The following is a 17,391-nucleotide window of genomic DNA, read 5'->3' on the forward strand; positions in this document are numbered from 1 at the left end:
ATTAGGTCTTCTTTTATTCAATAAATTATATTGAATCAATTTATATATTGATAGAAATTTATATATTTATATAATCACCAAATTATATATAATCATCAATTTTATTTCTCTTATGGCTTCACTATCAGGGAATTCACCGCTGACTTTGTGGTCACAAGTGCTTTCCTTCACCTAAGTTCTCTAATTCAGTTTCTGTCACCACCATGCTTGCTTTCGTTGTTTTAATTTCTAAGTGTTCTACTGTAATCCACTTCAATCTTTCTTAGACACAAACAAGAGATGATGGCTGGCTGAATTCTGAAAACTTCAGGATACTTTTAGATACTCCTGATGTCCACCGAAATACAGAAATCCTATGAAGTTCAGCTTGAGTTCTGCTAACCAATTTCCTTCATCTTACCTACCATCAAGAACTAATTCCAAGAATGAGGAGTTTTCCCAGAGGATGTTTTTCCTCTAAATTACATTTTCCACGTAAAACATTATAACATGGTATTACACATTTACCATATATTCAGCACACAAGATAATATTTTAAATGGAAAATAACAGATCACTACTGAAATTAAACTTTGTTTTGGGAAATTCATTCCTACCCTAACAGGTGAGGATGACTCCTCTGTATTTCGTTTCTGGGACTCAGTGTCCACATCTTGGCGCTTGTTCTTCATTCTTTCTCTAAGGTCCCCTGTAGGTCTTTCTGGTGACCTTTGAATCAAAAAAACAAAAACAAAACAAAAACAAAACAAAAATCTATATTTATATAACATTTATAAGAATGTATTTACAGAAACACATCACAAATCAAGAAAAAATGTTTTAACTGTCCATGGCTCCTAATGCTCAGAAAAACAATTAATTTGCTTGAGCTTAAATATTAACATATAAATAATATGAACATCACTTACAGGTTTTCTCCCAATACCAACCAGAAGTGTATACATTAAAATCCCATGAGGAGGCAGGTACTAGTGATATGAATAAGAAACTGTATGTGAGCTGAGAAAAAAAAATTGTAATTAACAGCTTAATTTGTTTTTCTAAAAAATCACACAAATGCATCATTTATATTTGAAGTAAACAGAAGATAAAGTTTTAAACCACAAGGTTGTAAAATTAATCAAAAGGCAACATTATTATCATGTATGTATGTATGTGGCTGGATGCAACACCAACAACTGAGAATTACCCACCTCAAGAATCACAGCAAATATAGGACTTTTAAGTTATTCTTATAACTCTTCTTAAATTTGATACTGTTTCAGAATAGAAAATAGTTAAAGGATTCAAAGCAGGATTTAAGTAGTGGATTTCCTTTAATTAAGGAAAATCATAAATATTTATATTCAATTCTGTAAACCTTCATAATTTATACTGAAAATTTGATAAATGGCTTTCCAATTATTTTCACACCATTATTAAGTAAAAAAACAAAGCAGAGATGGAAAACACACAACCCTTAAAAGAATATTCCTAGATCTTAAAAAAAGGGCAACGTAAGTTAAGGAGTGGTATGTACCTCACTGGCCACCAAAAAATACTGCATATATATATATTTTTAAAGATAAAAAGAAATCACGTAAACATTTACATCTATTTCAAGTAATAGTTAACCAACCAAATCAATTCTTTTATCAATACAAATCATATTAATGAAGAAATAATTCAGTTAATACACTCTAAAGGCTCTGATTAATATTTATATGTATATTTTATGACTGTATTAAATGTTTTAACAGTTAAATCTGACCTTGAAAGTGAAACTTATTATTAAGAACCAGTTACTTAAATGTTTTAAATTTTAATTATAATGTACATGAAAATCTTTTGNAATAAGACTTATTTATATTAAATTTATATATATACTTATTACTTATTTATATTCATATTAAAGATTATGACTTTAATATCTTTTGACTAAACAAGCATTTCTGAAATACACGGCTTTTCTTTCCATCTTTGAATCACATTATGAACTATATATTCTCTTCCCTACAAAAGAAGGAAAAAAAGACAAAGCCAAAGGGGGTTAGCAAATGGAAAAACATGCACAAAATTAAAAAATCCTTTATTCTAAGTCTAGTAATGACACTATATTTTTCCATTTTAACCAATTTCTCTGCCCATTTACCACCAATTTATCCCTGGCATAAAAATTTCTGTCAGTTAACAGTAAATTTCAGATGAATTAAAGCATGTATTATAGTAATAATATAAAAACATTAAAATTATTGAAACACTTTGCCCAGGTGTTTTATACAGATACTTAAATATATTTAAGAACTGGTTTTCTCACATTAACAGAGGGCACAGATGACAATCTAAATACAAAAAGAACAGAATATTCAGCATCACAAGTAAGCTAAAATGTACATTTTACATGAACAGAAAATCAGTTCAGGGTTTGAATTTTAAATTCTATTAAGCTTCAAAATCTATACACAAACACACACATCATTTCACTTATTTAAAAAAAATCTGCAAATGCTAATGTTCGATTTTCATACTCTTGCTGTAGCCAAAGCAATCAGCACATTCAATTTTAGGACTTGGTTAATTATTAATCAGGTTTAAACTGCTTTTGTGACAATCTTTACATGTTACATATTCAAACACAAATAACAAAATTGTGAACTGAATTGAAAGAAAAATAAAAGGTCTTTATTAAAAAATTTCATTTAGCTTTGCCTTTATCAAAAGCAAAAAGATGTTCTAAATAGGTAGTAGTACCTTTATCCACATATAAATATATATTTTACATTAATACGTAGTGAGAAGAGATTTGGCAAATGCATTTTAATCTCCAGGGCTTGCAGTAGATTGTCTTTTGTCAGGAAGATTTGAATTAAGAACATCTTAAAAAGCTAAAATTATATGCTTTAAATTTTAATATTTTAAGAGTTAAAAAGTCTCCCCTCAAAAAAATGTTTCCTCTAAGTAAATATAAATCCATAGAATTCTATTTTAAACCATTTTCATACATAATTGGGTGGGGGGAGAAGTAAGCCATACACAGAAAAATATGTGTTGGCAAAAACAGTAAATACTGATCAAATAATTTTAAAGCATACGTTTTATTAATCTTGAAATTAACAACTAAAATGATCTTGTTGATCTTTGACTATTGAGAAGACTACCATCAAAAGAGAAAATCTGATCAAATATATGTATTTCAGACTTTTATACTAACTAAATTACAAAAGCCATCTTCTAATAGTATGTGAACAATTCAAAGTTCTTAATTTACCTTCTATAATTGCTGCTATAACCTTTACCACGGGGTGAAGGGCCATGTACGAATCTACATGTGTTTCCATAGAGGCAGTTGCCAGTCTTCAGCCAATTACGGCACTGTGTCTAAGAGACAGATATTACTATGTAAATTTCAGATTTATTTCTGGAAAAATGATGTTAGTGGGACAAAATTACAACAAATTCTACCAAAATTCCAGATAACCTGAGATACATTATTCCCCAAACAATAAAAATATCAGGGAAAAAAAAAAAAACATAAAAACTGTTACTCTTTTCACTCCTCTTTATGATACTCAGTTTTAAAAATTTACTGAACATTCCTCCAATACAACAATCTGTTCACCTTTATGATACAAATCAGTACTTCAAGAATAGGATTATAAGACAAGCCCTGTGACTGTTCCAGTGACAACTCACCTCTGCTGTACTGCCAGTGCTGGGTCCAAGCCTCTCAAATACACTGGGTCTTCGGGATGTGCTATCAGATATGGTCTTGGTATTTTCCACTGTGACCTTCCTTCTAATTTTTGACATTTTGTACTACTTTAACCAAAAAAGAGAGAGGCAAAACTGTAAAATTCTTCAGTTTTAAATTAACTGAGCCCATAACTTACATGTAGATAAAGCTGTAGATAACACTAAAATTATGGGGAATTTTTCTCAGGAGACAAAAGGCATAGAGAAGTCACAGGTAAACATAGGTAACAGAAGGTATCTTCTAAGGCACACCTTATTAGTGAATTTATAACAACTTTGAAACCTGTTGGCTACAATTTTACCTCTTCAAAGTTTTCAAAGTACATTCAACCTCAGAAAACACACTATAAAATGTTTAGTTTCTACCATCCTTAAAAAAGTTTCAAAATTCAGTTAACTATCTTTCAAGGAAAAGTTGTACATCATTCTCCATCAACTAGTTAACAGGAAAAGATATGTCAAAGAGAATAGGAAATAATATAAGGTGATAGTAGAAATTATGCTTTATACAATGTATAACAACATTAGGTATATTCCAAAACTCAGCTTGGGAGAAAAGTAAAAACTAAATATTTTCTCCATCTTACAGACCTTAAAAAAGAACAGTCTAATGAAGGATGTTTATTTTCCAATAATATAAAAAAAAAAATCAATGTTGATAAAATGACTTTTTTTCCAAAATGGAACAGGCTACAGAACTAGAAGTCAAGATGTTTCTATAATTTATATACCACACTGACATAAAAATCAAAGATGCTAAAAGTGATGAACAGGCTATCTTACCATTTTAGAAATAAGAAAGGCAAATTGTAAAAACATTTTACAAAGGTAAATAAAACATTCAAAACTAAAACCGTAACAAAACAAATCCAAATATATAATCAGGTAATTTAACTGGAAATGAAAATATCAGTATTATGATATATGTTAGAAAACGATATTAAATTCTAGATCTAGAAAAACTTAGTACATCACTCTGGGAATTGCCTAAGAACTGCCTAAGAGGGCAAATAAAAACACTAATCCATATCACACTTAATACAACCTAAATTGCTGAAATCTTATCAATAGTAAAAAGTTACTAGAATGAACAATAGCAGCCAAAGAAGTAAAAGTTCCATTTGGTATAGAATTGGTCTCCACAAAGTTCACAAATTCAAAAACCTCTTTAATGTGGTTTCAAAATAGACATTATCACTTGAAAGGAGATTAAATCATGATAGTACCAAATCAAATTTTTAGGAAAAATTATAAACAATATTTGGTTTAGTTAGACACTTCTTTTCAGCTCACATTTTTAAAAGAATCCTAAAAGGACAACATTTGACAAATGAACAAAGATAATGAACCAAGAGGAAAACAGGAAATGATATAATATAGTAGTTTTAAATTGGGGTGGGGGAAGGTATAGGCTTCTTTCATATAAAATACAACCATGTTAATAATTAATGCTTAGTGATTCAAAGATGTTAGAATTTTAATTACAGATTTTAAAGAATCAGCATAGAGTGCTGCAAGATGAAATCACATATGTGTCAACTGTTCTCCAAGTAAGGAACTATACAGCCACCGTACATACAACAGTTAGTAGTGTAAGATAATCTTCGATTTCATTCTCAGCCCAAAGGCAAATTTACAGAGTAAAAGTTGGTAAAATTTCATATATCCATTTGATTTACTAAACTGAAATGTTCTTTATAGACCTGAAAGCCAAGATAAGTGGAGCTGAGAAAGATCTACAAAATGTAAAGCTTTGATTAACTAAGAAAGCCACTTTTTTACAATTTATATCTGAGCAGGAGTCAATAAAAAGTGAGTATGTCACAAAATATATAGGGAAAGTTTAGAACAAAAACACGTTTAAAGTTTCACTACATATTACTGTAACTATTAATATATAGATGTACATTATAATCCGCATTCACTAATTCAGTTTTTAAAACATTTAATAATAAACCTACAATTGAAGGAGTTCTAGAAGTTCCTTATTAGCTATTATTAGTTATTTAGAACCTGGGAAACAGGCATCCCACCCCACCACCTAAAAAGACTAACCCTAACCTTAACGTATTTCCCTCCACTATCAATGGAAATAGTTCTGCTTCCAAAACTCCTATATAGCCCCTTATGCCACCACTCCCAACACACCTGCCTCCAAAACAAATTAATGTTAGTGCTTTCCATAATTAGGGCAAAAAGCTACTTATTATTATATCTGAAACACCGGTCTTCTACCGTCTCCCTTCTTGTTTTTCTTCCTGCTCTACAATCTGTTGCTCGGCTCAGCACTCTACCACTCCCCTGACCTACCACTGAAAACCACAGCTTCTCTCTAATGCTAGATCATTACCATAAACTTTGAAGATTTCAAAAGGTCTGGACTGTATGTTGAAGATATTCAAGTGAGGTCTAATGACCGAATCCTATATCCCTTCTTGTATTCTTGCCACTAAAAAAGTTCCTTCCCACAGAGAAAAAGTTGCTTGCACAGGTGACATCAAGAACTAGTCAAGATTCACCTACATAGCGATTATCACTACTTTTAGCTATTGTTGAGTCTTCCAACTTAAAGGAAAGCAGCAAAGAAATAAAAGTCATATTCTCAGCATCCAACAGTGTCAGACTTCCTCTTAAAATCACACTGACTTTGAATACTGGGTCTATGTTAATTGGGAGGTTGTGGACAGGAAAAAAAATCTGAGGCAAAAGGGAAAAAGTAGGACTTGAACTTTTCTAACTGAAAGGAATAGCAATTCTTCTAATCATCTATCTAGGAACTTCTATCAGTAGTCACCAATAGTTCTCTAAATATTATTACTGAAACATTCATGATTGGCATAGATAAAATGCTTTATGCTTGCAAAATATACTTTAAACCCTATTTGTCTAAATATATACACAAAATCTACAATACAGGAAAAGCATTTACTCATATGTATTAATTTATTACTTTAAAAGTATGTTACCACTTAATATGACTTAGTTAGAATTTTCTTTCTAAAAATTTGGGCCCTCAAAGGCAAATAAATACCACAACAGAGGGGCACCTGGGTGGTTCAGTCGGTTAAGGGCCTACTGATTTCAGCTCAGGTCATGTTCGAGCCTTGCATTGGGCTCTGCACTGACAGTGTAGAGCCTGCTTGGAATACTTTCTCTCCCCCTCCACCTCTCCCCCTCCCTCCTTCCCTCTCAAATAAACAAACAACAAGTAACTTAAAAAAAAAAAAAGAAAAAGAAAAAAAATACCACAATATAGACATGGGGGATACCTTTTTCAATTAGTATCTGAACATGCTTCAATAAGCAAATACTTCAAAGTATATGAGAAAAGTTAGAAACAAGGAAATAAAAAATGTAAATATTAAAGTCTTCTCTATCTTAGAGACTTTAAAGGCTTTCCCCCCAGTTCTGTTTTCAAATTATTCTTTGATTTCAAACTGTCATCACACTTTCACCCACATCATTAAATCTTTCCCAAACACCATCATTAGCAAAGCCCAAGTGACACCTGTGAAAGTGTATTGAGTTATTTTCCTATTTCTTCCATTTGCAGAGTAAATAAATGTCAAAGTTTTCATATCTTTTCAATTGAATAAAAGAAAAACAGGGGACACGAAGCTTGACTCTACTAAAACAAAAGGGAGTCTTAATAAATGGGAACTGTCCCTCTCTTCCTCCAAAACTTACAAGTATCACAATGTACTCAAAGCTACATACTATAAATATGGCTAAGAAAGGAAAAACATATAGAAACTTTTTAAATTACCAGTTATTCCTGAAGCCTAATTACTAAAATCTTGTCAATAAAACATGTATCAATTCTAGTATCCTCACTATAATACATAATTACATCTTTTTGAGGCCTCCTCTTCCCCTAGCACAAATGAAAGCATAAATTATCTTAATCTGGATGAGTAGCAGCATCATATTAGGAAACCGTCAAGTAATTAAACAAATAAAGCTACATAAATGTACTAACTGGTAGTAGAATAAATCCTTATCCATTGAATTTCTAAAATTAAAAGGTTTATATTAAAAATAAGGGCTCTTCATAGTTATAGTTCATATATTTGAAAGAAAAAGTTTAGAAACTTATTTGATACATAATCTGGGAGAATTTTTTTAAGAACTTTCTAAAACAACCTTGCATGTTACATATAAATAGACTAAAACAATTCCAAACTGAATTCCAAACAAAATTAACAGAACTAAATTGACTACAGCTCTATGAGCAAGGCAATACTGTAGCACTGTGCAATAAAAATAATTTGTAAAAAAGACTATGCACAGAGAATCACCAATGCTGGCAACTAGTATAAAGTGAAATACATAGAACTGCAACAGACAAACTACCAAAAAAGAATAAAGACACTTTCTACAGCAACACCAGTTAACTTTCAACTGTTACTAAATAGCTCCAACTCTATATGAAATGGAGAGTGGGGTTGGAGGAAGTGGCGAAAACAAACATCCACTGAAAACCGAGCATGCAAATTAAACAATTTTGCTTTCTATATTTAACTGCCAATGCATACAGTAATACAATTTAACACTGATAACTTATTAAAATTCTAATAACCTGTACATAAGTGAAAATAGCACCAACTTGTTGGATTTTAGTATTAATTTACTAGTAAGATAATTGGTTTGATTTGCATATCTTAAATATGCAATCAACATTCATTTCGAATCAGCAATAATTAGGAAGCCAGTAAGAGGCATGCATTTGATAAAACTGATTGGTACCAGAACCACACGGTAAAAGTCTAAGTTTCAGATCCACACAGTAAAAGTCCAAGTTTCATGGTACAACTATTTTTACAGACACAAACTGCTCTATACCTGAATCAACGTTCTTAGTAGTCTCTTGTTTAAACTGTCATGATATAATCTTAACATTTCATTAAGAATTGCAAAGTATATGAAAATCTACAGATTATACCCACAAAACTCTCCACAATACTGTCGCTTAGGTACTACAGCCAGTAATTTCGAACACTGCAGAACTGGACTCCGCTAACTCCGGCACCATATGCATATGCATGAGTACTGCATAAACATTTAGATTAACTGCAACGGTATCACGGACTTTGACTAGTTGAAGTGTGACGATATTTTCCAAACTTTTAAAATTGTTTCTTCAAAAAACCCAAAAACGTCTCGGATAGTATACGTCTCTAATTTTCAGAGTAGTTCAAGTTATTTGAAAACTTCGTAATATAACTCAAAAGCTTAGGACACTACGCTCCACAAACAAGAACCTACCAATATCATTCAAGTAATATCAGCTTTGAATACTTTTCCAGCCACATAAATTATTTAAACCTGTTCGGAAAGAGATAATGCCAAACAACAGACCCTCTCCGTTCACTCCACTTTCCCCGGTTTCTGACAGATAATTGCCAAAAATAACTCCCTAGGTAATGTAAAGTAGCACTCCTCAACCTCCTAGACCCAAGTCCTTCAATTACCAGTCAGGAAATAAGCAAAACCAAATACAACCAACAGCGAGATAAGTTTTCCTCATAGATCTGAAATGCGTAAAGAGGGAGCCTCTAAATCTAAGACCACATTCCTGCCCCCTTGCAGCGCATACAAATGCGAATACTGCGCAAGGGTTCCCAAGCCCACAAACAGTGTCCCGGCACAGGTTTTTGTCTGAATCGACCCGACTCCGCACACAAACTCGCAGGAATCAGAACAAAAGCGAGAAACGAAGCCAGAGCCGAGGGAGCAATGGCAGAGTTAAGGGTGGGATGCTGAAGCAAAGCTCAAAATCCTGGCGTGACCCAAGCGGAGATGGAGGACAAACTCGGGGCCTCGCCATCCACGCCCAACGCCTTTCCCCCGATACCCATACCGGTTCGCACAATTCAAGCTTACCTCTTCCCCGAGCTCTCGTTGCAAGCTCAGTCTGGAGGCGCTACCGCCACCACCGCTCCGAGGAGCGGGGGAGGCGACTCTGTGTCCCCGCGCCTGGCCCCGGGAAGACGACGACGAGAAGAAGGAGGTGCGCGCGCGACTCCCGGGAACCGGCCCTCCGCTAGCGAGGGGTCCCCAGGGTGGCTGAGAAGTAGAACCCGCCCGCCCCTTGCCAGGGTCAAATTAGACTGACACGTAGGAAGAAAAAGAACGAAGAGAGAGTGGAAGGTAAGAAAAGGCGACGAAAACACTACCAGGCCGCTAGGAGAACCGACTCAAAATGCCGCCGGAAGTCTACTGTTTGCCCTGATCCCCCTCAGCTGAGGCAGCTTCCGGCCGCCAGATTAGTCGTCAGCGCGCAGGCACCGCCCCTTCGGAGACACGCCCCCCGGGCGTAACGTCGGCTCCTGGAAGTGCATTGGAAATGATCACCTCTGTGCTTGGTGGGGGATCCGTGGAGAGGAGTCCCCGAGCCGGGGGGAGCCAAAATTTCCAATAAAAAGTGAATCTAAGAGAAAGAGTTTACTCCTTTTATTACATAATTTCTTGCAATAAACAGCTGTTGTAAATGCGCAAAATGCCACATTTGTTGTTGAAAATAACTACAGCCATTCATTCATTTGCTCAGCAACGTTTACTGAGCAGTGATAGACGGTGTTTGTACTGTGTTTGACACTCCTCCGCTTTCTGGGCCTTCGCTTCTTACAGTGGAGCAAACGAGACAGTTTTGTTTTTAAAGGCACAGGCAGTTCATTGAAAATTTGGAGCTGAAATCTTTAATGTCCTAACCACCTTTCCTTTTGTGGTCCAATGATCTAGAAATTAGTTATTAAAATCGCTTGAGGTCGACGGTCAAACGTCCTTAATCAAAGAAAAAAAAATTCGAATTTACCCTCTTACACATTTTTTTAGAAAAAAAAAAAAGAAATGTGAGCCCTTTTCTGCCCTAATTTTACGGTAGCATTTATTTTGTTCTTTGACAAAACCAAGGAATAGGAAAACCTTTTCTCAAAACTACTGATAAAACTTTAAAAAGAATTGGTACAATGATTTTGTCTTTTTGGAACCAGTAAATTAAAATATGGGAGAAGAATGGAAAAATCAAGGGTATTAAACATTGTTGATGACATGCCCCGCTATTTTAGAGATAGCAGCAACAGCTTCCGTACAAGTGGGTTTGATGTAACGCTCTGGCAGCAAGAATCCATATCTGCCTTTATCTCGAAGTTCAATTGTAAACGAATATTTTATGCCCAGGTCATAGATCCAGTCATCTGAACCTCCAGGAGCTAGGTCTACAAGAAGAAAAAAGAAATTACTTTTTGAAATTCAGATATTTCAAGTTAACTAGCAAAATGGAATTTTTTCCCCTAAAAATAAAAATAGCGTTGATTTTTTTTTCTGATTATTAATCTAAGATTCGGGTAGAAATGGAAATTGAAGACAAACAGGTTAAAGAAGAAATTACTCAAAACCCTGCCAAGGAGTAATAATCACTATTAATATTTTAGTGCCTTTTTCCCCCCAGTGCATGCTTTAACATCATTTTTTCCCTACATAAATAAGATTATCCTATACATGCAGTTTTGTAACATTTCTTCTTTTTTAAAGTTTATTTATTTTTAGAGAGAGAAGGAGAGAGAGAGAATCCCAAGCAGGTTCTGCACCGTCAGTGGTGGGGAGCCAGACACAGGGCTCCAACTCAAGAACTCAAGATCATGAACTGAACTGAAATCAAGAGTCAGAGGCTTAACTGATTGAGTCACCCAGGTGGCCCTGTAACATTTCTAAACCTGATCTATCTGACCAGATTTATGTATTAATGACTTCAAATCTATAATATCATTTTTCATGACCCATAGCATTACACTGTAAAGCTAGATATAATTATTTACTTGGAGACCGTTAGATTTTCTTCTAATTTCTAATTAATATAAACAACCTTACAATGAACTTTCTTGTTTTTACTAATTGCTTCTTTGTTTCTTTAGAATATTCTTTCCTAGAATGGATTTACCTTCCTAAGAGTATGTACTTTTTGCAGTTATGCTACATGTTGCCAAAAAACCTTGAAAAGAATTGAACCAATTTACACTTCCACTAGCAGGGTATGAAGATGCCCACTTCCCTTCCCATGCCATCCACAGGAATTGTGCATTTCTGGCAATTTTATGGGTGAAAAATAATATAGAATCATCTTGTTTCTTTGATTACTGCTGAATTGAACATTTTATTTGGTATATTTATTGTCCATTTTCATATATTTTTCCGCTTGATTTTTCTACTCTATATCTTGTTTATTTTTCTACTCGATTCATTTTATAGGTGGTCTATAACAGCGATATTAGTGTGACTCACCTTGTGTAATATGTAAGCTTTTTTTATTATTTGGTTATTTAGCTTTCAACTTGGTTTATGGCAGTGTATTTATATTAAAATATTTTATCTGGAATTTAGTTTGGAGAAAGGCATGTTAGTAATCAATTAATTTCTTTTTCTAAGTAAGTTGTCAGATTTTCCAACCCTATTAATTGAATAACCAACATTCTTAGAAGGGCCTCCTTTATGAGCTACTAGACGCCCTTATATATTTAAGTGTCTTTCTGTTCTTACTATTCCCTTCTGTTGATATATCTCTTCCAGGCTCTGATCCTCAGTCTTAATTACTATAAGTTTATGATATGCCTTAATACCTGGTTGGGGCAAATTCTCCTATTAGTCTCAATTTTCAGGATTTTACAAGCTGTTCTACCAACTTTATTCCTTCAAATGAAGCTCAAAGTCATTTAACTGCTCATTGGAATTGCATTAAATATACAGAGGAATTTAGCACAACTGACACATTTTTATATTGCTTTCCCTCTCAAAAACATGATGCATTTCTCCTTGTATTTATCTTCTTTTATTGTTACCAGTAAAATTTTCTAGGTTTTTCACATAGATATATGGATTTATTTGTGTGTGTAGACACATATATACATTTGACAATGAATTCACATGTATGTATGTACCAGTATGTATATGTGTGTTCATGTGTATGTGTATACAATATGAAGGGGTAGTAAGATCTTTTTTTCCATTTTATTTTCTACCTGATTATTATTTTTGTTGTATATAAGAGAGCTTTGAATTTCTGTATATTTAGTTCATAGTCAGCCACCTTACTCAACTTTTGTGATTTTGTTTTGTTTGTTGAGAGAGAGAGTTTGTGCATGTACTCAGGGGAGGGGCAGAGGGAGAGGGAAAGAGAGAATCTTAAGCAGGATCCCAGCATGGAGCCCAGCTCAGGGCTCAATTTCGTGCCCATGAGATCATGACCTGAGCCAAAATCAAGAGCAGAACACTTATCCAACTGAGCCACCCAGGTGCCCCAAACATTACTCAACTTGTGATTGTTACTAGCATTTTTGGTTGATTTCTACTGTTTTCCAGATAGATAATCTTATAGTATGTAAAATGATCATTTCTGCCTCTTTCTAATTCCTGTACCTGAATTAACTACAAAGACGTTTACCAAAGCATTGTTTCTAATACTGAGAAATATCCATCAGCAGTGGATTAAATATGTTATTTGGCAAATATTTCTGACCACTATCAATATTTGGCATTTCTTCTTCTAGACATTTTCTTGTGCTTATGCACACAACCACTTATATGTATCCTGAATGAATGAATATGTAGGGATAGACTGATTTCACCACAGCAGAAAGTTGCTTTTAAAGCTCCTCAGCCCTGAGGCTCTATGGTTATGCTTTGGGGAACAATGATAAAGAAGAGGATGGGAATCAAGAAAGCTCTGAATTGTGAAAGGAAGGTATGGGGTTCCTCTCTGACAGTTCAAGGACTTGGGTCAGCAAAGGTAGCAGTGGACCAGTGACAGCAAGAGACAGATACCATGCAGACCAGTCTGATCCCTCTTTGTTCTGAGACATTTTGGGGTAGTTGATGAGGATGAGGAAGATTCTGGACTTCCTACTAAAAGGACATCCAGGGATAAAGCAATTTATTGAAAATCATATGAATGTAATTATTAAGATGAATGTATTTTTATACTCCTGTAGATCATACCTGTTAAAGAAAACTTTGGGGTTTTGAATATTGTCTCAGGGCTTTTACACAAGCCACTCCCTCTCCTCGGTTTTTCTCTGACACCACTGTTTGGCAGCCAGTTGTCAGGTACATCTCCCAGAAGTGTCACCTACAGAGAGAGACCTTCCCAGGTCACTTTAGCTAAGTAGCTTCTCTCTCTTGCAGTCATCCTCAGATCCTTAAGCCTATTTTATTTTCTTCACTTATCAATGGGATTATACTATATTTTACTATTTAGTTGTTTATATCAGAGATTGGCAAACTTTTCCTGTTAAGGGACCAGATAGTAAATACCTTAGGTTCTGTGGGCCACAAATTGTTATAAAACTGTTCAATACTACTGTCATGAAAGCTATCATAGACAATACATAAATAAATGGGTGTCTCTGTGTTCAAATAAAACTTTATTTTTGGATATGGAAATCTGAATTTATATAATTTTAACGTGTCACAAAATCTCATTCTTCTTTTGTTTTTTTTCAACCATTTAAAAAATGGAAAAACTATTCCTATCTCACAAGCCTGTGCCTCACAAGCAGTGGGCTGAATTTGGCCTATGGGTCGTAGTTTGTGGGCACCTGGTTACATGCTTATTTCCTCTTCCTCTTTCCCCATCTCCCCCTCCAGTTTCACAGGATAAAAATCACTATCTGTCATCCCAATGTGGGTGAAAAGGAGTCCCTCATAAATATCTGCCAACAGCAGAAATTAAATTTTAAAATATTTCTTAAGAGTTTGCCATATACAAGCTATCATCAGCATGATACAAGCAAAAGACACTTAACTATAGTATGCTGTAATGAGCACAGCCTGTCACTATCAAGCATCTAATGTAAACAGTGTTCTCTAGATTTGTTTAGTGTTCAACCTGTGCAGGCCTATATGGTGGCCATTGGTATCTTATGTATTTTTTAATCCTTTATGACCTTTCCTGCTTCACTCAACTACTATGATGCCAATTCTATAATCTCTGTTCTATAGCAGTGAACATGATTTTTTAAATACCACTTTGGTTTCTTTTCAGTGTTCTCATATATTAATATAGCCTTGTTCAGTGCTGTCATAGCTAACATGCTCCCATCTCTAATTGTTATAATCCAACTGTTTTACACGTGACCTTGTTTAAAGATTATATTTAGAAAAAATTAAATCCACACAGAAAAACCAAACACATAGACTTCTTTAGTACCTCACAGTTCTTCAAGATGTTAAGGAGAAATACTTACACAAACTTTCCGAACCACTGCCGTGTGTATATCTGATATTTCTATTAGTATTCTCTATAGCACGGGCTGCTTCACTGGCCACTAGAGACTGAAATCAATAAAATATGAAACTTCAGTTAATGTGCAGCTTTGGAGCAAGACAGGTAGAGTTTATTAAAGAAAATCATATATTAAATGAATCAAACTGTATATGTGAAGAAAAAGAAGGTATAATGGTGGTTGCTAGGGGGTTAGGGGTGAATGAAATGGGAAGATGTTGGTCACAGGATATAAATTTCCAGTTATAAAATGAAGAAGCTCTGGGAATCTAACACACAGCATGGAGACTATAGTTAACAACACTGTTTTATATACTTGCAAGTTGTTAAGAGAGTAGATTTTAAACGTTCTCAGCACAGAAGAAAAAGTTGTAATTATGCGAGGCAATGGATGTGTTAACTGACTTTATTTTGGTAATCATTTCACAATGTAGAAGTGTATCAAATCATCACATTGTACACCTTAAACTTACACAATGTTAAACATCAGTTATATCTTAACAAAGCTGGAAAAAACTGTATATATGAAAAATCTGTGTAGTAAGAAGAAAAAATAAACTTTTAAAAATGTTTTTTTGTTTTATAGAAATCACAGTTGGGTGGCATTAAATATAGACTCTTCCAATACATTGAAAATTTTATTTAACTTGAAGAAAAAATAATTCCCACATGCTTTTTTTAGGAGTTCATTTATTATATAAAATAAAGTATAACTGTATTCCGAAGGCAAACAGCCTGGGGTTACCCTATTCCTACACAAAATCATCACCAAACTTTAAATGCAGCTTCTGTAAATACTTTGTATACCTAATACGTACTTCATTCCCTTCTCACAAACTCTATTTTCTTCTTGGGTAAAATGCCTAATGACTCCTAAAGACTCATCACACAAAAAGGATCATGTTCCCAGGATGAAGCAACAGACTAATGAGTAACTCTGTTGTTCTACTACAATTGTTTCTAGCTTATCCAGATCTTTTATGAAGTTAGTGCTAGTATTCACTGTCACTCTCTTAAAATAACCCGGAGGAATTTAGTGCATATTACGTTGTACCATTCCTTTGTTCAGAAAAATTGTAACAGAGCTCCACTGTCTACAGAATAAAACACAAATTTATTCTGACATGGAAACAAGCTGACCACATATACTTTCCGATGGCGTCACTCTCCACTTTCACACCCACATGGTCCCCTGAACGTGCTTCCTGTGGAGAACGCATCTCCTCAGCTTTGAATGTCCTCCCTTCCCTGTGTGCCTGTAGAATTCCTATCTTCCCATTTCTGGCTGAAAGTGTATCTGTTCTTTGATGTTAATAGCCCTTCGTTATTATTTTTTCTTTGGAGTATGTGAACTTTTAAGAGATGATAAATTCCTCAAGGACAGGGACTTTATCCCCAACCTTCTCTAGCCTTTACTTTTGAATAGTTTTAATGAGGCCACCCTGTGCTGGCCCAGTCAGAATTGAGGATTCACCATCTGTGCCAACTTATTTAGTAGTTACTGCCCTTGGAATACAGGTACTTGTAACATTCGCTAGTGGCTGAGCTCCCTGACCATATCATGTTCTCTTAAAGGGCAAGGTCCTTCCGAAAGCTTCTTTTAGTGTCCACCAAACACAAGATTTTACACAAAATCACTCTCAACAAAATACTTGTGATAATAGTAATCCAAAAATAAGGGGAAATCAGACTAATTCTATTTCCAAATCATAATAAATACCCTTTCATTTCTTCAAGGATAACACCAATAAAGGAGCTTTCCATAAAAGTTTTCCTTTGAGAAAAGAAATAATTGCAAGCATCAAGTACATTTAGGTTCTAAATGAGCTATTTTCAGTAGGTGCCAATAACATTATACTTGTCATCAGCCACTTCTAGCCCTTAATGTGGCTATAGTTTATTCCTGAAAGAGGACCAGGACATAAAACCAACACCAAAACAAACAAACAAAACCCCCGCAAATAATCTGATTAAAAAATAGGCAGAGAACCTGAGTGGATATTTTTCCAAAGAAGGCATACAAATGATGAACAGATACGTGAAAAGATGCTCAACATCACCATGCGGCAGGAAAATGCAAATCAAAACCACCACAAAATATTGCCTTCCACCTATCAGAATGGGTATAATAAAAAATACAAGAAATAACAAGTATTGGCATGGAGGTGGACAAAAAAGAACTCTCATGCACTATTTGGTAGGAACGTAAATTGAGGTGAACACTACAGAAAACACTATGGAGTTTCCTCAAAAAATTAAAAATAGAGATATCGTATGATCCAGTAATTCCACTACTGGGTATTTACCCAAAGAAAATGAAAACAACGATTTGAAAAGATACATGACCCTTATGTTTATTGCAGCATTATTTACAATAGCCAAGT

At 34.4% G+C, this 17,391-nt stretch overlaps 2 protein-coding genes across 9 annotated transcripts in view; both read right to left on the reverse strand.

The window, feature by feature from the left end:
- The window catches only part of ZC3H13 (zinc finger CCCH-type containing 13), a 96,467-nt gene extending 86,516 nt beyond the window's left edge, over nucleotides 1–9,951 (reverse strand). For 6 of the 8 annotated variants that reach the window (XM_077778805.1, XM_077778803.1, XM_077778802.1 and 3 more), the window contains exons 1-4: nucleotides 9,616–9,951; nucleotides 3,673–3,798; nucleotides 3,248–3,357; nucleotides 597–708 (exon numbers count right to left, since the gene is read on the reverse strand). In XM_077778805.1, the coding sequence (XP_077634931.1) occupies nucleotides 597–708; nucleotides 3,248–3,357; nucleotides 3,673–3,789 (339 nt within the window). In that variant the 5' untranslated portion in view covers nucleotides 3,790–3,798; nucleotides 9,616–9,951. Of the gene's footprint in view, nucleotides 1–596; nucleotides 709–3,247; nucleotides 3,358–3,672; nucleotides 3,799–9,615 lie in introns of those variants that run through there. The other 2 variants (XM_077778799.1, XM_077778804.1) reach the window with 2 other exon arrangements.
- Nucleotides 9,952–10,692: 741 nt separating this feature from the next.
- CPB2 (carboxypeptidase B2) overlaps nucleotides 10,693–17,391 on the reverse strand; it is a 48,662-nt gene continuing 41,963 nt past the window's right edge. The window contains exons 10-11 of the mRNA XM_077778794.1: nucleotides 14,970–15,057; nucleotides 10,693–10,949 (exon numbers count right to left, since the gene is read on the reverse strand). Coding sequence (XP_077634920.1) covers nucleotides 10,765–10,949; nucleotides 14,970–15,057 — 273 coding nt within the window. The 3' untranslated portion in view covers nucleotides 10,693–10,764. The remainder of the gene's footprint in view (nucleotides 10,950–14,969; nucleotides 15,058–17,391) is intronic.

This window comes from Crocuta crocuta, unplaced genomic scaffold (assembly GCF_008692635.1).
Source record: "Crocuta crocuta isolate KB4526 unplaced genomic scaffold, BGI_CrCroc_1.0 scaffold586, whole genome shotgun sequence".
NCBI classification, from domain to species: Eukaryota; Metazoa; Chordata; class Mammalia; order Carnivora; family Hyaenidae; genus Crocuta; species Crocuta crocuta.